The sequence below is a fragment of the Uloborus diversus genome, chromosome 9 (genome assembly GCF_026930045.1).
Source record: "Uloborus diversus isolate 005 chromosome 9, Udiv.v.3.1, whole genome shotgun sequence".
NCBI lineage: Eukaryota > Metazoa > Arthropoda > Arachnida > Araneae > Uloboridae > Uloborus > Uloborus diversus.
The window spans coordinates 143,059,340-143,079,368 of NC_072739.1; the positions used below are offsets into that span (position 1 = coordinate 143,059,340).

The following is a 20,029-nucleotide window of genomic DNA, read 5'->3' on the forward strand; positions in this document are numbered from 1 at the left end:
CCAGTGACGGATTTATCATTAGCAAATGTCGCATTGCGAGAGGGGTTCATGACCATAGGGTCCCCGAAAGAGATTCAAATATGCACATGATAAATGTTTCGCATAGTTTTGCGATAGACAAAAAAATAAATTCGCAAACTGAAAGGATTGTAAAACACATTTCGATCTAATGCATTTGATTTTGCAATTTTGGTACGAAAAAAATTGACCAAAATGGAATTTCGAAAAAATAAAATAAAGAGCAGTATTTAATATTTAGAAAAGAAAAAAAATGGCAAAGGATTCTCAAAGCAAAAGACTTAAAAGGCGAAAAAAATGCATTTTCTTCTGCTACATTTCTGTAGCATATTTTATTAGCTTTCGCCAAGAACGGTTTACGGGAGCGTGTCTTTGATTGCCCCACTTGTTGGATCGTTTTTTCCATTGCATTAGATCGCAACAGGACACATCGTGTTCGGAATACCATTTTCGAACATGCGTTGGAGTTTCTAGCGCAGAAAAAAAAAAGAACACGCCTTGTAGACAACGAAAATAGAAGCTCTATAAATTCGAAGAGCAAGCCACGGACGCGGTTTTCGCCTTTTGTTTCCGCGACCTAAAAGAATGCTACAACAAAACGCGGGAAGAGTCAATCGAGGGTGCTGTGTTGTTGTATGCAATTTTTATGAGCGTCGCGTGGAATAGTGGGATCTCGCATCGCTTCCATGGCAACGATGACGTCAGGGGGACTCTGGTTGCCTAGATACAGGCTCCCCGGGACGCGCCACTTGATGTATGGACGATTAGCAGAGCAGACTATGTAGACGGGGCCCCCTATTCCATGCGAATTTAAAAGAATAAGCTTTTTATTGCCCCGAAATAATTTGCGTTGCGTTTACCCAATAGCGTTTTATTATTTCTTCGATATAGCTGGGTTACATTTTTCCCCTCAACATTAAAAATAAACGTTTTTCATTCATTTATTTATCATTTTTTGAGAGATGCATGCAGAAAATATATGTTAAACCGTTTTTAAGCCATGAATTGAACCCAGAATACACTGCAACTGATTTTTTAAAATTGAGAAATATCATTCGTGAAGCATTATTTAAATTCCCACATTGATTGCTTTGCATTTTAATACCGACTCAGCTTTTGTTCGAATGTTGCAGCGTGCAAACTTAACGAGCTGGAATCATTTCAGAATTTTACACCCTTGCTTTTCGAGATTGGTCCTTTAATCAAGAAAAACTGCAACGCTAGTAAAGAAAATGGTAATTTGAGCATTGTAGCTGTTTTTGCATGCATCAGTTCGAGTCAGACTTCAATGCAAGTCTTACTAGATACTCAAATGACGTCTTAGAAGTTTTGAAAATTAACAGCTGTTGTACTGTCCAACCACGGATTGCATGGAATTTCCAAACGTCTAGATAGGCCGAATCTATGTGAATAAGGGGAAAAAGTAAAAATTTGATACGCGTATTCCGCTTATTTGAATGAGACTCTGCTTTTGTAAAAGCTGACATCGGTAAAAAAAAAAAATACATTCGTCCATTTAAGGTTGTAAAACGGATGTTTGTCTTTCCATACAATCCGTGGTTCAACAGTACTAAGTAAGCCAACATCTCCTTCCACAAAGCAAATTTCAGTCACTAAACTTGAGTCATTTTCGACTGAAGTACAATTTAGGAAAGAGCTCACTGCTGCGAATGACAAATACAAGAGACCTCTGGATGTATTGCAGTGTTCCTTCTCTACACATGACTTCGAATGATTTGAAAAGTAAAAATGCAAAACAGATTGTCTTGTAGCGCAGCTTGGATCCTGAAAATTAAAATTTCAAAATGTTTAAAATTTCCCACTTCAAACTGATGGCATGGTAAGATAACTATAAATCATTGCAATGCTTAGAATATTGCAATGTAAGGGACAAGAAACGTCAAGAGTCTCAAATTAGTATGCAAAAAGTAGCTTTCAAATTGTAATTTTATAATTATTAGTTCAATCAATGATCTGTGCTCAAGGCAGTAAACTTCTTTTGTGGGAATAAAAGTACTAACATTATAAACTTATCAGCATTGGGCCTTCTGCAGTTCCATTTGCAATTAAACATAGGGTTTCTCAAGGTATTGAGTTTTAAAAAAAACGTAAAATGCAAGAAAACGTAATATGCGGGGAATACAAAGCTGCAAAACTGATCATGGGACCCAATGAAAAAATGTTTAATGCGGGCAAAACGTAGATTCTTAGGACGTAAAATTGGGACTTCATTGAACATTAAAATAAATAAATAAAGACTATTATATAAATAAACGAGCTGATGTGTGCATCAGATGATTTCCTTTTACTCCAATTTAATGTCATTTTCCCATTATTGGTAATTTTAATGTGATTCAATAGTTTACTCTCTAAATGTCACCAGCAGTGGCCAAATTGAAACCAGATATTAAAAAAAAAAAAAATACTGCCGAATTTGACGCCAAGTTGGCGACCAAAAGACTGGCGATATATCGCCAAGTGTCCGCCAAATTGTAACACCACTTGGGTTTATATCGAAATTAACAATGATTTTCCCCAAAAAAGGGGCAAAAGGCCCCCTTAGAAACACCCGAATGCAACCGAAAGGAGAGGTGCACAACTAGACCCCACTAGGAGTCTGCGTACCAAATTTCAACTTTCTAGGACATACCGTTCTTGAGTTATGTGACATACATACGCACATACATACATACGTACATACAGACGTCACGAGAAAACTCGTTGTAACTAACTCGGGAATCGTCAAAATGGATATTTTGCGTATCTATACGTTCTTAGGCACTTATCCACGTGTGGTCGAGTCGAAAAAAAAAAAAACTCAACATTCATTCGGGGATGAGCAAAATGGAAATTAAGATCGATTTTTGAGTGAAAAATTTTCTGCGAATACAATACTTCCTTTTTTGTAAAAGGAAGTAAAAATGAAGCGGAGTAAAATTATCACAAATAGTTCAAAATGAAAAATTTATACCATTTTTGAAAACTTCAAAAACATTGCGGTTGGACTATCACTAGTAAACAGTCAAATTATATATATTTTTTCAAAATGATCTATTTCTATTTGGCAGTTTGACATAACAGAAAATAATGCCAAAGTAAACGTATGTTTGCAACTTAATAATATAAGAGTTACTTTCATCTCTTCAAATGCTTAGTTCTTTGTTAAACATATACTGATATCTTGCAATAAATAAACATTTGAGAATGTCGAATTGAAACAATTTTGTTTTCTTTCTAATAGGGCTGCGTTAGGCCAGTTAGCCTTTTGCAGACCTAGTGCGTTCCTTTGATACGGCATCCAGTCTGTTATGTGCAGCCATTAAGGCACGAATGTCAATACCACGGATAGTTTTGACACCCATTTTCCACCAGGTGGAGGAACTTGGGCTCTCTTCGAAGCTAAACAGCACTAGGGATTTAATTTTGCCGAGAACATTCAAAGGCAAACGAATACCTGAAAGATATTTTGCATCCCGCCTTATCATACGACATGGGCGCTGACGATTTTCTGCATCTCGAAAAACCACCGACTGGCCACCGTGGGTCAGAACTCGGGACCACGGCGCAGAAGGGCACTGCCCAACAATCGCGCAACTCAGCCGACATTTTGAAATAGAAAGTTGGAGATAACAAGCAACGAACGAAACCTTCGGGGGAATATGATTGTATTTATTCCACATCCTTTCGCTGAAAATGACTATGCATTATGTTTATATAAACAGAATTTAAAAACCATCCAAAACTTCGGTGTATTGAGGGCAAAAAATCAATGCTTTGCGCAAGGGCTAAAGCTATATAGATATGAAATGAGTATTGTTAGATTCAATAATATCTTACGGTATCCGTTTCTTGAAGCTTTTCTTTGCAAATGACAAGATATAAACACTTATAGTTTGCAGAAATTTAGACAAAAACCTCAATTTGGCGAGCTACTAAGGGATTTCACCACTGCCTATGGCAGGACATGCATTGCAAAGCGCGTGAAAGTCTATTGCTCACCAGAAATGGCTAAATTTGGCGCCTTTTTCAAAAATTTTGGCTGACTTTAAGACCTTATATTTCGATAGCGGGGACACGAGAGCGAACAATTTATGCGCTCAGAAATATGTTTTACTATGCACTTTCAATCGCTACTAATTAAAAAAAACATTATTACACTATTGTATGGTTTCCTGGTTAGTTGGAAACGCGACACTTGGATTAAAAAAAAAAAAAAAAAACAGTTGGGCACCACTGCGTCGAAATGAACACGTTTTTTCTGCTCAGTGTTGCTCTCCTTGGAGGAGTTTTGCTGTAAGTGCATTATCTTTATCTGTACCTCAGAGCCAGACTAATGTAAATCCTGAAATTGCGATTTTCCGTTTATTAGCTCATTGCATGTTACATCCTATTCGGCATTCAGCCATATGAACGTAATCCTTAAAATAATCCTTTGTAATATTTTACCAGTGCTAAAAGAGCATGAGACTAATCCTCTGTTTGCACCAAGCAACTTCTTTTCTCTTCTCCTGTAAAATTGTGATTATTTGACTTACGTTAGTCAGTTTCTGAGGTGCATATATTATTGTCTACTTTCTTTTGTCTTGGTTCTGATCCCCTATAAATCTATTCTGCACGATTATTTTTGGATTATCCAATCAAAGTGCTCTAGCTTTCATTTTTCTTCTTTAAAGATGTCGAGGATGGCTCATCTCTTGGTCTCTCCGTGCCTCCGTTTCTGGCAGCAGGATTAACCCTCAGCCTCGTCCTTCTAGGCATAGTGGCGTACTTCAGCTACAGGTGGTTGGTACAGAGGCTTCAATCCTCCACCAAACCAGCAACTAGCAACTCAGCTGACCCAGAACAGACTGCATCTGGTAGTCACCAAGCACAACAGTCGCCGACTAACAGTGAATGTAAAATATCGACAGAGGAAACTCAGCAGCAAGAATCCTTTCAAGGGTCAGAGGGAAATGAGCCCCTTAAGTCGCCTACAGGTAATTTTTACTTCTCCACGACCTTTGGAGAAAACTACAATCAGTTCCCTTGACGAACTATCTTTATATTTGGGTAAAGTGAAAAACAACGCAAATAAAGTTTCGAGGATAACTGTTGCAAATAGCTATGTGAAGGCTGCAACGGAGCCCCTTCACATGTTCAAAAAGGAATCAATGCACAACAAGAAAGCAATGAGAGACACATATCAACCAAGATACTTATACCAATTTGTACAGATTTCTAGTGAACCAATGAGAATACAGTAAAATGGATTAAAACAGCCAATTAGTCCTTTGTGCTTTAATTTGCGTTGTTTTATTCATAATTATACTTCAGAACAAAGCATTTTTTGTTACTTTTCAATGATAACTCGTATTGACAGGATATTTAAATAATAGCTGATATGTGTGCTTGCAGACAGACGAAAAATTTCGGTCAACGATACATCCTCCATAAAACTGACCAATCCAGTTGACAACATTACTGTTTTGTAGCTACAGGCTACAGGATTTTAGGCATGGTAATACCAATCATGCTGATTCATGTCCCGTGGTTTAGTTTCTACAGTAGTTTCTTTAAAATGACATAATTGTTTGACCTTTTTATGAACCACGAAAGCTAAAAAAATCATAAATGGGTTTTTTGGAATTTTTATTTAATACTCCTGTCATAGGAATTTGGATTAAAATGATAAGAAAGTGTTGTCAAGAAGAGAAAGTTTGTTTATATGTATATATATACATACATATATTTTACATTATTTTTGAGCTCTCACGGTTGTAAAGTAAAACATGCATTAAATTTTGGTTCTGTTCTCTTAAAGTAAAATAAGAAGCGTTTTCACATTTATTGCGTTTATGTACAATGCAGAAATCTTTCGCTTTTTATCTTGTAGAGCAGTATGTTGTTTTTTGAATGAAATAATGAATAACATCAAAAAATATTGGTTCACGTTGTTTTATGACTAAAAATAAAAAAACCCTCAAAAATATAACATCTTGTGCACTTTTTTGTCATGAACAAACTACAAAATTTTCATAAAAACTCTTTTGTAACTCCAAACATGCTTAATAGTTGTTAGTCTAATCTTTAAGAGTCAACAATGCGTGTGCAGTAGCAGAATAAACATTTATATTTATTGATACCGAGACGTAAAACAGAAACCATTAAGTAACAAACTACCGAAATAAAAATTGAATACTAAGAAACCGAAGAACCAATAAGTTTCATTGTTAACGAATAAATACCTTTGTGCTGAAAATTAAAATAATCAATTAAACAACGTTTTGAAGCACAAAAATTGCAAATTACTGCACACACGTACTTTGGTACAAGGAACACCTTTTTCAATTCAAAGAACTAGAGCTTCTGGATGAAAAGTTATCCGAGTTCAAATTCTATTTCTGATTTTGATGAAAGGTGCTCCTTGTAACACCGAAACACGTGTCTGCAGCAATTTACAATTTTTGTGCTTCAAAACGTGAGTTATTGGATTATTTTAAGTTTCATAGTCATTGAAACCCAGATATAATATAGAAACTAATAAGTAAAAAACTATTAAAATAAACTTCTGATATCAATGAATTCGTAGAACCAAAAATTACTAGGTTAAAACAAGAATTCTTAAAAAAGAGATCAAGCAACTTGCCTTTCGTGGTTTTATTTATTTTTGAGCAATCACGATTGCTTATTGTTCTCATTTGACCGTCTTTGGTGTCCGTGCCTTTTTCCCCCCACCGTCACCTGCTGGCGCGACTCGGTCCTCCGGTAGCTGCTCCTGGTCTGTAGCGTCCATGTCCCACACACATACACGCTCATACACATACGCACTCACACACATACACACATGCGGATTTGCACACATACACACGCCTACGTTAATACACACAGGTCTACGCACACACAAAAGCCTACACATACACTAGTACACACGTCTCCGTTCAAGAGGAGAGGTAGGCTTGGAGGGATAGGAGCCGTGTTCTAGAAACAAGCGAGTTGAGTAGTAACCAATGAGTAGGGTCCTGTCGCAACTTGTGATTGCGAAAAACATAATTTGAATTCAAAATTTCAGAATTCAAATTAATTTTTATTTATTTATTTATTTATTTGCTTATTTATTTATTTATTTATTTATTTATTTTTTGTCTAGTAGTTAAGTTGTTTGAAGTCTTGGTTTTTAATCCCTTTTTCTGTGTTCACCGATTTAGAATTATAGCAATCAGTTAAAAAACTGTGCGTAAAAGCCTGTTATTAATTAATTGACAGCTAAGAGATAAAAAACAAACATATTATAAGCAAACACTTGCTTCGTTTTTTCTTTATGATCCTCAATAGCATTTTCTTTTTGTTCCAATCAAAGTAACGCCATGAAAGAATTAAGGAAATCGTACTTATTTACTAAGAATGCTGCTTTCACAATGTGATGAAGTGATGCCATTGAAAAAATTTTTGATGTAATGCATTTTTATGTGTTTTTTATTTATTTGAAATTTAGTTTGTATTCTTACGACGTTACATAAATTCCTTAGCGCTAGATCTGCTTTTTTTAAAGTGTTTCTCTCCAATACAATTTCTAATTTCTCTTCATTACTTTATTATAATAACATCGCGACCACTTTCCCTTAGTTTAACTGTGATGTTTAGTAATCTGCTGATGGTTCTTCTTTTTTCTTTTTTAAAAAGATTATTAACTCTGAATAATCAGTTTCATGTTTTAACTAGTGGTACTCGCACGGATTCGCCAGTAATAGAAAAATTAAAAGGTCTTTTGGTTCGCCTGTATATTTACAAATAATGTGAGGTGAATTTTCTTGCCAATTGGCTTGTTCCCATGTTACGGTTCCACGTTATGATAATTTCGCATCTTGCCAATTGGCTTGTGCCCATGTTACGGTTCCACGTTATGATAATTTCGTATTCTACTCGTCCATCTTATGATAATTTTGTTCTTAAAATTGGAATAGAAAAAGAACCACATCGAATTTTCGAAAAATAACTTCGAGGTGCACACCCCCATGCTACAAGCTAACTTTGTGCCAAATTTCATGAAAATCGGCCGAACGATTTAGGCGCTTTGCGCGTCACAGAGATCCTGACAGACAGAGATCCGGACAGAGATCCTGACAGACAGAGAGACTTTCAGCTTTATTATTAGTAAAGATAGTTTTTGTTTTGGAAAGAGAATCCATAATACTTGCACTGAAGGTACGCCTATAAAACTTTTTCTTACTTTTGCTTTGCATTTTATTTATTCCAGTCAAAAATCATACTATGATCAAAAACATCTTAATTTATTCCTAATTAAGACAGAACTAAAAAATGTACGGCTTATACTAATAAGATCACTCAGAACATATCGAGAATAGATTGACAGACTCTTACAATCTTAACCACTCATCATCATTATCTTCAATATACAGTAAATATTGCTCATTTCTGATAAAATTTAAGTTATTGGTGCATTCACAACAAGTTATTCTGAACCTTTTTATTTCTCTTGGGCCATGATCCACCCTTAAAATGTTGAAAATCTACTTGGGTAACGGCACCAGTTACAGACATGCTTAAGACGTCGCTCTCGGGTTCACTCAAATTTCAGAGATTTTTAATGTACTTAGACTTTTCAAACTATTTTTCTCTCATGTGAAAACGAATGTGGTTCAAATGGGCAATGAAGTCAAGCCATTAAAATTAGAATAAGTTTATTAATGAAGTCTAAAGCTAATTACTATCGAAACATATCTAAACAAAAGGGTTAGGCATACGCCTCAACGAACATAGGCTATCTACACACTTCTAAAGCAAGTATACAACTGACTTCAAAGGGGAGTGGCTTAAAATGACGTAATACAAAACATAAAAGGAAAGCGAATCAAATCATTCAATAAAAAGAAACCATAAGTTTCGCTTCACACTCCCCACCTGAACTCTTTTACGAGTTCACTAACAAATTTTACTAATTATATCATTGTTATACAAGACATTACTAAATTGATATACCAATTAAAATATAACATTTCAAAAATTCAATGAAGTCATGTCATCAAAAAAATTAAAGTAATCATGAAAAATAAAATGCAAAAGTTTAAGATGTTTTCAGTTAAAAAAGCAATCATAAAATAATTAAAGTTCAAATTTTAAAGTTCCATTTCAATAATCAAAGTTCAAAAGTACAGTTCTTGAATATAGTTCAAAAGGACATAAGTGCTGGACGGTACGCTTCAATGGTCCATTGCTGGTTTTCATTTCAAAATAACGATTTTTTTTTTTTTGTCACGATCAGGAAGCACTCTTTCATCTTTACCTAGTTTCCATAGAAGCTCATTTTTGGTGTTTTCTTCGTTTAACACAACATCCTCTACTTTGAATCCAATGTGTGTGTTCGGGTCCTTTACAAAATGAGCAGTACGTAGATCCAATAAGTACTGCTTTTTCCATCTATTCCACTGCTGTTTCAAGAATAACTGTTGATATCTCTTTCTTTTCAAAAGAAAAAATTTTTTAGAAAGTATTTTACGCAAGCACTCCTTAACAGATCGAACAAGACGCTCGTAAAAGCCTCCCCACCATGGGGATCTCTCTATAATATTTTTCCAAACTATTCTTTCTTTAGTTAGAAATTGCGAAAGTAATTTGTCAGAGGTAACTTTTGATAAATCTTCTATTTCTTTTTTCCTTTCGTTCTCTAATTCAAGGTATTCCTTTTCAACCAAAGTTGAGGCATAACTACGTTTATACTTCTTCGAATTAGGGAAAGGCGAACTATCTTCACAACATTCAATACGACTTGGCTTTTGGAATGTTTTTTGTGACTTGCTCTCCATCAAACAATTTTCACTAGCATGAGAATAGACAGACTGTTCTTCATACTGTACTTTCACAGTGTCATCCTCTCGAAGTACAATAATTGTTTCTTCATCCAGAAGTAAGCCATCTCGGACGAACAGCTTAATATCATGTCTTTTCAAATTCAGTTTTTTTAATAAATCAGATTTTAAGTCGGATACTAGCTGCGTCGCCCGGCTTTGCACGGTCCACCTCGAAAATAAAAGTTATATCAAGTGACGCGAGTTCAACACTCAGGCTTGAACCAAAAAAAAAAAAAAGTCACTGAAATTTTGCGGCAGATTGCGGAAAACCCCAAAAAGTAAACATTTTAAATCCCCTGATTACAGGAAAAGCCTCAAAATAAAAACAAGAATTTTACCTGTTCATATTCGAGAAAAAAAATGGCAACAGATCTTTCATCTCAATGATTTTCTTCACCCGCTATACATTTTAATAAAAGCATTGTTATGGAAAGTTGAGATGAAGCACTGAATAATAATTTGAATGGAGGAAAGCCTTCGAAAAATAGGGATTTGATTTTGAAATCTAAGAGTCATAATTAATAGTTTTTAATTGATATCTCCGCTAATTATTATCGGAGGATTATGTTAAATAGCCAAACATGAAGACGGGAAGATGACGAATCCATCGATACCTGGTTCGATGGTCAGTTTACTGTCGTTCGGGAGAAGAAGCTTGGACATAGATAGATAGATAGATACTCAGATTTTATAAGTCGGATATTGTTTTCAGTTCACGAGGCGATGCATTAATCCAAACATATTTAAACCCTTCGACATGCAAGTCCGTTAAATCCAACAAAATTCTAAAAGGTTTATCAGTATCTTGCTTCGAATCAACAAGACCTGAAGTCTCCAAGTCCCAAAACTTCTGATTTTGCTCTGAAATCACGCTATCTTTGACGACTACGTTCATCATTAAAGAAATGTTATTTTCACTCTTTTTCCCTTGCAAACACCAACCAAAAATTGTTTCAACTGCAACTAGTGATTTGCTCAAATGCTTTATATTTCCCGTGACAACGTTATAATAATAATCAGCACCAATTAAAATTGTGATGGGCTCTTTACTCTCTGGAAAATCCGCGAGTGTCATATTTTTTAGCTGTTTCATACCCTTAAAGTCTTCAACTTTGGGAGGGGGAATATTTGATCCAGATATTTCGTCTGTAACCAACGCTTCAATTTCTATTTTTAAGTCGGGGGAGTTTCTGTTGATTAACGTAAGTTTGATGACATCATACTGTTTCTCGATCGGGATTTTACTTCCAAATGTGTACACAGATAATTTTTCTTTCCTTAGTACTTTGCATTTTAATTTATTAGCTATGTTTTGCGTGGTAAAGCTACGCATCGAACCACAGTCCAGTAAAACACGCGTGCCACAGTTCGAATCTGTTTCCATTTTTTGCTAACACATAGCTCGTTTGCAAAAGAGTCCTATTTTTATTTCCCAAATGCGATACAGCAGAAATTACATTATCCGTTCCATCGTCCACAAAAGATTCTTCATTAGGTTTATCTTTAGCCAAATCGTTAAATTTATAGCAAATATTTTCATTGTGTTTCCCTTTGCAAATTTCACAAACGACTTTGCAAATCTACAGTCTTTGATTTTATGTTTTAGCCCTAAACAAAGATAACACCTATTTTGATCCTTCAAAATATCCCTTTTCTCCTCAGTACTTAAAGCATGACAAAAGGACGAATCATGAAATGAATTACAAAAAATGCACTTACTATTCGGTTTTGATTTTTCTTCTGCAACTGCGACAAATTCATGGGTGGAGGGAACTGACTTCGGGTTCTTCCAAAAGGGTTTATTTCCAGAGCAATCTGGTTCTTTAAATCCGCTATTATGATGAAAAAAACTACGCTCTCGAACTTTGATTTCAGTTTGAATGAAATCCAGCAATTCAAAAATATCAGTATTCGAATTATTCACATTTTTTCGATTAAATTCCAAAGTCAGAATACTAGGAATATTTTTAAGTATAACTGCGGTAAGCATTGGACTATACGTTTCCGCTTTAATTCCCAAAGATGATAGACTTCTTACATTTGTTTCTATTTCATTATGCATTTTTCTTAATTTGGAAATGTCATTCAATTTATACACAGGAGTCAAATTTAACAGTTTGTCAAAATGTTCTTGAATTATAAGATCTTTCGATCCAAAACGCTCCTCGAGAATTTTCAACGCTGCGTCATAATTGTCATCGGTAATCTCAAATCCTTCTATTGCCATAGCGGCTGGTCCACCTAAATAACTTCGAAGATAATTAAATTTCTGAATTTTTGAAAGACCAGGATTATCATGAATTGAAGCTTTAAAACTATTCCAAAAATTTAAATACTGAGTAATTTGACCAAAATATTTCGGAATAGTAAGTTTAGGTAGTTTGACAAATTTATTTTCAGAAACAGGTTCTGATTTGGAATGAAAAAGCGAAGATCGTTCTGAAATATTACTACTATCATTACTAAAAGATGTACTTCTCTTTTCGTTATCTTTTAACTTTTTACGACCGCGAAAAAGCATCAAAGTAATTTTATCACGATATTCATAAACAGAAGACACTTCAGAATCATACTCTTCAGCTTTAACCAACGGTTCAATTTTATCGTCAATCTTCATTAAAGATTCATATTTAATGTTCAGCTGATCAATGTTTTCTTCTAAAGTATCGAAATCAAAATTTTCACTCTTCAAACAGCTATCAATTTGATTACTTAATCTGGTACAGGATGATCTCAAAACAGTTCTGTTTTTCTTATACTTTTCAAGTTTATCACACTGTTCGTTATCAGACATTTTCATATCAAAAAGAAACAAAATTCTTCGCTTACCTAAAATCTTCAATAACAGCAAAAAAAGGAGAAGGGGAAAAAACGATATCCGTTACCAAGAAGAATGGATGAATATGCATGGAGAGTCTTAGGCGCCGTTATGTCTCACTTCTTTGTTCGAAATCCACAAAATAATCCACCGCATTCCTATGCATTCAGAATGTTCATAGTTCTGTTTTCTTGAAGAACTTATATTCTATTTCACAAACTTGATGAAAATTGCAACAATGTTTATTTTTTCTAAGAATCCTTTAACAATAATATTCGACGTTCGTGTTCAGATTAACGAAGGAACTTTCGATTTTTGGCCGATGCACCGTGAAAACGAATGTGGTTCAAATGGGCAATGAAGTCAAGCCATTAAAATTAGAATAAGTTTATTAATGAAGTCTAAAGCTAATTACTATCGAAACATATCTAAACAAAAGGGTTAGGCATACGCCTCAACGAACATAGGCTATCTACACACTTCTAAAGCAAGTATACAACTGACTTCAAAGGGGAGTGGCTTAAAATGACGTAATACAAAACATAAAAGGAAAGCGAATCAAATCATTCAATAAAAAGAAACCATAAGTTTCGCTTCACATGCAACAACATCTCATCTAACGTTTAGCTGCTTCTGGGTCCTCTGAGTTAGTTGATTCTATTTTTATTTGCTCAATTTCGGAAAAAAAGTCCGACCCCCACAAACAGACACCGAAAAATTTGATAATAACCAGTTATAAACATGATGAGGAAAGGATGAATACAAATATATACACAAATTTCCCCTTTTCTCTTCAAAATTTGCAAAAGTTCTTTATTTTTACAACAAAAGACTTCTTAATTCAAATGAACATGAAACACCAGCTGGTCCCGTAGTAGCAGTTCATAACCTTCCACCTCTGCTTTGTAAACACCAGTTGGCTTATAAAACTCCCTATGATAACACCAGATGGTTGCACCGTATTCGTGGGCCACAGCAACATCAGTTTCAGCCGCCTAAACGGCTTATTACTTAAATCCAATCTTACCCTTGTCTGTTACTGGTGATGTACCCTATTGGTGGAAAGTATTTTTTATTACTCAGAACAAGATTGCATTTCCTCGTAATATAACCCTTAAAGATTAACTTCGTTTAAAAAAGCTGTCAAAAAGAGCATGTAAGAAATGTAAGAAAAAAGGGAAAAGGAAAAATTGAAAGTCAAAGCAATAAAAATTTCATTCTAAGGTTGCTCTCTAAAAACACTCTGGCGGGTTGTATGGGGTTGGAGGGCCCTAGCTGGGAAACTCTGCTCTTAGCAATCTAGTTTTCAAGATTTTTGCGGAAAAAATGGTTCTTTTTATAAAACATAAATTCTATGAATTTTCTAAAAATGCTTGTAAAAAAGGTATAACATCTGCCCAAAATGTAATCATTTGATATTGGAAAAGCAAATAAAATTAATATACCATAGTGTATACGTTAACGTAAGTGGTTTATTGATCATAGAAATACTTGCAAAATGTTTCATATAAGTTTTGTAATTACTTTTAAAATATATTAATAAGTAAAAATAAAATATCAAAAGCGTTAAATAAGCACAATTATTCAAAGAACTGCAGACGTATTTCGGTGTTACAAGGAACCACCTTTCCGTCCTTGCGAAAAACTGAGAACTTATGAATGTAAATAAAAACCGTAGTCAGTCATTGCATTTTGCTTATTCAGATGCTTTAACATCCAAAGCTTACATATTTTTGCAACGAAAAAGAGTTTTTTGTAATCTCGAAACTCTTGTATGCAATACTTTTTTGCCTACTTGCGCTTGTTCAGTATTGCTAATTTTGCGCTTACATATTAGCTCAAACATATTTATTTACTTCATATTGACTAAAAGTTATAAAATTAAGTTATTCGGCACTTTCAAGGTACATAAAATATACATAAGCAAATAACGACAAACATATCCATGTAAATTTAAACGGAATAACTTATACATATTTTTTTTAACATATGTATATTTTTACTATTCAATTCATTCTTATGCCTCTCGTGTTGAAAGAATATATTGAAGACCTGTTGATCATGCTTAGAGCTCAAATAAATTGAAAGTCACTCAAAATTTTGAATTTTAGGAAGCACTACTCCTTCAGTAAAAATAAGCCACAGTCTCCCAGATATCAAAGAAGAAATTGCCAAAGAATGGACAGAAGTCAACAGGAAAGTCGCGCCACCGAGGCAGACGACACTTCCGACTGTTCCAACAAGACATCAGACGTTCCAAAGGCAACTGTCACACAGGCTGGATTTGTCGGATGTTCCTTTCGAAGGTAAAATATCCAATATTAATAATTTTTTGACTATGAAGGAAATAGAATGTGAATAGAGTTTGTTTACTGGTAATATACATTGACATATGTAGACTGTTGGAAAATTAGCTTAGTGTTTTTACTTTCGTTGAAAAACAGAGCTAAAATGTGAATCAATAATTGAATTTCAATAAAACGATTCATAATTTGTAAAAGCTCCAAATAAAAACGATTGATGAAGGAAACCGATGCAAGCTTGATCATTGAGCGTTTTTTGTAAAGAACAAACTAATCTAGTAATAGCTCCACTCATTTGCATAAAACAACAAAAAATATTGTTAAGTTGTGTAATTGTAATGCAAATATTTTGCTGTTCAACTCTGCTCAAATTACATAGTATACATAAATGACATTTGTGGCATTGAGCGGCAAAGTGATGTTAGTGGACTTCTTTCAGTTTCGACTCAATATCTAAAAAGAATAAGCCATTTATTACTTTTTAAAACTATTATTTACAAGAATAAAGCAACAAACAATTTCATAGTTCAGCTGTGAGCAATATACGATTTCTTACTCTATGGATATTTAGAGAACATCTCCGAAATCAGTTAGAAAACTCACGTAGAAAATTGCAGCACAGGGAGCGTTAAGATAAGATCTAAATCCAGAAAATTCCCGGTTATAAATACGAAAATATATGTACTGGGTTTGGAATTGAGTGTATGCATTTCTTGAAGCAAATAAATTGACATTTGCTAATGAGCATTATCTATATGAAATTCACACCGAATGAATTTCAACTTTAGTTAACTCCTTACCAAACATATAATGAGATTAAATCTGCGCCCAAGATATTTATAATTTCAGTGATTATCCTAAACTAGCAATCCTTATTAAACTCAAATGTCCATTTTAATCTCGAACAGATATTCATTTGCGTCCGTCAGTAGAGAACCATCGAATTAGAGATCAACTAACTACATGTTACAGTTTCTCCATTAGAAACATCTCCAAAAATTGATCTAGATGAGCGATAACGTCATTTCTCAAACCACAAATCTGCCGATATGTCCGCCACTCGTATCCTTAATCGAAGTTTTCCTCTCACGCGCAGTTTAGCAACAAACTATCGAACATGGCTCCGAACTGCTGCAGATAACGTATCGGGAGCTGTGGGAAATAATGCGGAAGTTTCGATGCGAGGTCGTAGCGAAGATTAGCGTGGAGGGGGAGGGGAGGGGTCTAATATCCGGTTTGCTTCCACTCCATTTCCTGGAGTTTTCATGACAATTCAAAATGCATTTAAATTTTATGACTTAGATCGATTAAAACGACTACAAAAGGGAACAAAACCTTAGATTAAAGTTTTCGATTGAACTACTTAGGTCAATGAGTTACGCAATTTATTTATATGGTTATTATTATTATTATACTAGAAGGTTAGCCGTCAAGATATGACGGGTGAAAATTGCTTCTACTCTTCTACATTTGAACGAAGCAATTGCCTTTTGGTGATATTTTGATAGATGACATTTTAACCCTAACTCCAGTGGATTAACCCTCCAGTGGATAGCGTAAATTTTCAACCATTTTTTTTAATTCTTCATTCCCCTAAAATGACTGTCTTACCAGTAAAACAGTTAAGTTACCGGATTGAGTTTAGCCTTGTCACAATAAAGCCTTTCCCTGCATGTGAAACATTACTAAAACATATTATCAAATTATCATGCTGTGGCGCGAGTTTCATTATCGAAACACGCTGGTTACTCGATCATTGGCTATTATTTATATGAGGATTTATAATTACGTTTGAAATTAATATTCTCTCCATCCCACACTAGTCGTTGCATTTCATTCAAAAATTTTGTCCAAAACTAGTTGCTTCATTTGAATACTTTTGAAATAAATATTACTCGTAAAGCTAATTCAGTTAACTTCATTTAAATATTTTTCAGAGATTTCTAGATGCTAAGCTATCAATCAAAACATTTACTTGAAAAGCATTAAATCCTTAAATCAGTACCAAATTACTTTCAAAAATTCAAAATTCGCATTCTGTTAAAAGCCACACCTCATTTTGTAAGGACTCTTCCATATAAAGCTCTATATAACAGTAATTACTTCGCTGAGAATGGCTATAGTGAATGCGTAAAACTTCTTTATACACAAATTCTCTAAAGAGAGTCGACATAGGCATTGTTGGATAATTTGAAATACATTTCTGTTCCAAGCGAATGAAAAATCACAGAATATCACTTACTTCTCGTTTATTGTAAGTTTCACAAGAATAATACACGAGTTCAGTTCACACAGGAACCATTGATCAAAACGAAGCATCTCGTTACACGCACATACTTGAAGTAAGAAATAATGAAAAAACTCAACGTCCCTGCATGAACTGAAGCGTTCTCTAGAGCATTGGACTGTATTGGTAAACAATTCTAAACAGGCATACTCTGTTTCTGAAATCGTGAAATACAATTACTGACGCATTTTGGAATACTCGTGGCGTAATACTCCAACTACTCTTTTAGACTACAGAGTCTAATTTCTGTATAATAAATAAAATTTGAAGTCCCAAAACTAGATTTTGAAATAGTTAAAGAATGATAAAACATATTTTGCATAATTTAAAAGTGTAGGTATACATTATTTTGTTGAAATATGAAGGAGAGCCCGCTATCTCTCGAATTTACTTCACCACCTTTGAAGAAAACTACACTTAGTTCCCTTGACGAACTATCTTTATATTTGGTTAAAATGAAAAACAACGCAAATAAAGTACAAATTTCGAAGATAACTGCAAATAGCTATGTGAAGGTTGCAACGGAGCCCCTTCACATGTTCTAAAAGGGGTCGATTCACAACAAGAAAGCAATGAGAAATCACATATCAACCAAGATACTTATACCAATTTGTACAGATTTCATGTGAACCAATAGGAATACAGTAAAGTGAATTGAAACAGCCAATTATACCTTTGTGCTTTAATTTGCGTTGTTTTATTCATAACTAGTGGTACCCGCACGGCTTTGCCCGTAATATAAAAATTAAAAAGTCTTTTGGTTCGCCTTTATAATTACAAATAATGTATGATGAATTTTCTCGCCAACCGGCTTGCACCTATGTTACGGTTCCACGTTATGATAATTTCGTATCTCGCCAATTGGCTTGTGCCCATGCTGCGGTTCCACGTTATAATTTCGTAATTTACTCGTCCATCTTATGATAATTTTTTTCTTAAAATTGGAATATACAAAGAACCACATCGAATTTTCGAAAAATCGCTTCGAGGTGCACTCTCCCATGCTACAAACTAACTTTGTGCCAAATTTCATGAAAATCGGCCGAACGGTCTAGGCGCTATGCGAGTCACACAGATCCAGACATCTTACAGACATCCTTCTGACATTCAGACACAGAGACTTTCAGTTTAATTATGAGTAAAAATTATACTTCAGAACAAATCATTTTTTTGTAACTTTTCAATGGTACCTCGTATTGACTGGATATTTAGATGATAGCAGATATGTGTGCTTGCAGACAAACGAAAAATTTCCGTCAAACAGCAACGACATATCCTCCATAAAACTGACCAATACAGTTAGTTGACAACATTACTATTTTGTAGCCAATAGCTATATTTTAGGATTGGGCTAGGATTTTAGGCATGGTAATATCAATGCTGTTTCATGTACCGTGGTTTAGTTTCTACAGTAGTTTCTTCAAAATGACATGATTGTTTAACCTTTTTATCAAACACGAAAGCTAAAAAAATCATAAATGAACATTCTGGAATTTTTATCCAACGTTTTTGTCATAGGAATTTCGATTAAAATAATAAGAAAAAGTGTGGTATTTACTTTAAATTTTTAAATTTCGTTCTAGTTAAAGACTCGAGCATTTTATTCCCTCCCCCCCCCCCCGGTTGATTTTTGTGAGTTTTTTCGTTTAAAAAGTAACTTTATCCCATTTTTCTCGTACCGAACCCCTTTTCCGCTCGGCCCTTATTGCCGTTGCAACCCCCATGACGCTCCAAAAATTCATTGAAACGGGCTCCCAAACCTAAAAATCTACCACTGATGAAGAAGCTGCAATAGGCTGCAGAGAAAAAAGGAGCAATGTGTTTATCGATCCGTACTCATCTTCTCGAAGTGAGTACAGTCGTACCTCCTTTAAGAGACCCTCTAAATAAGGGGCACTTCTATTTAAGGAACTTTTTTGAGGTCCCAGCTCCTTTGACCTCCACGTATTTGCCTCTCATTAAGAGACACTTTGTTGAAGGGGAAGTCACAGAGAAAAAATACAGAAATTAATGTGTGAGCAGGGTATTTCACGACGCAGTGAAGCCATCAATATTTGAGAATAAAGTTTATTCATACTCGAATACTAACTGAACAAAAAGAACTACAGTCAAACATCTTAAAACAACCAAAGAAAAAAGGCAACCAGATGCACGTGTATTTATAGTTCACGTAAGCCGAATGATCGCGAATTACTACACTTTACATAAGGTTTGAATGCACTAGAAATATTGAATTTATTGGAATTCAAGGTTCACGTTTGTCCAAAAATTAACTGGTAATCGTTTGTCTTGACATTAACATGCAAAGAGAAAAATATATATGCTCAAGACCTAACATGTACACTTTTCTCTCATCAATTTCTTCACATGGGCTCATCCCCGACTGATCGTGCCCCGCGCGTGACAAGCTTTATATAAAAACTTGAAATGAGATCATAACGTTTATTGCTTTGCATTGCATTGTAAATTACCTAACATCAAACAAACTCATGCAACATTTTACTTCAAAAACTTGCAGTTAATAAAAATCAATTACAAACATTTGATAAATGCAAAAGTTCCGATAAAACCTAAATTTCTAAAATATATTCCTTTTCCTGTTTAAATAATTCTAAATTTTAGTCTAAATTAAGCATTTTCAATACTTAATCTTAAATTTTTGCGTTCATTGCGAAAATGTACTTATACACTGCATGTATCAATTCATCTACCTCCGAAGAAGGGACTAAGGGGAAGGGTTTCTATTTAAAGGACAAAA

General features: G+C 34.5%; 1 protein-coding gene across 1 annotated transcript in view; it reads left to right on the plus strand.

Annotated features, from left to right (window-relative positions):
* The first annotated feature begins 3,508 nt into the window (after nt 1–3,508).
* The window catches only part of LOC129230541 (synaptotagmin-6-like), an 85,092-nt gene continuing 68,571 nt past the window's right edge, over nt 3,509–20,029 (plus strand). The window contains exons 1-3 of the mRNA XM_054864945.1: nt 3,509–3,557; nt 4,692–4,994; nt 14,793–14,987. Of these exons, the coding sequence (XP_054720920.1) occupies nt 3,509–3,557; nt 4,692–4,994; nt 14,793–14,987 (547 nt within the window). The remainder of the gene's footprint in view (nt 3,558–4,691; nt 4,995–14,792; nt 14,988–20,029) is intronic.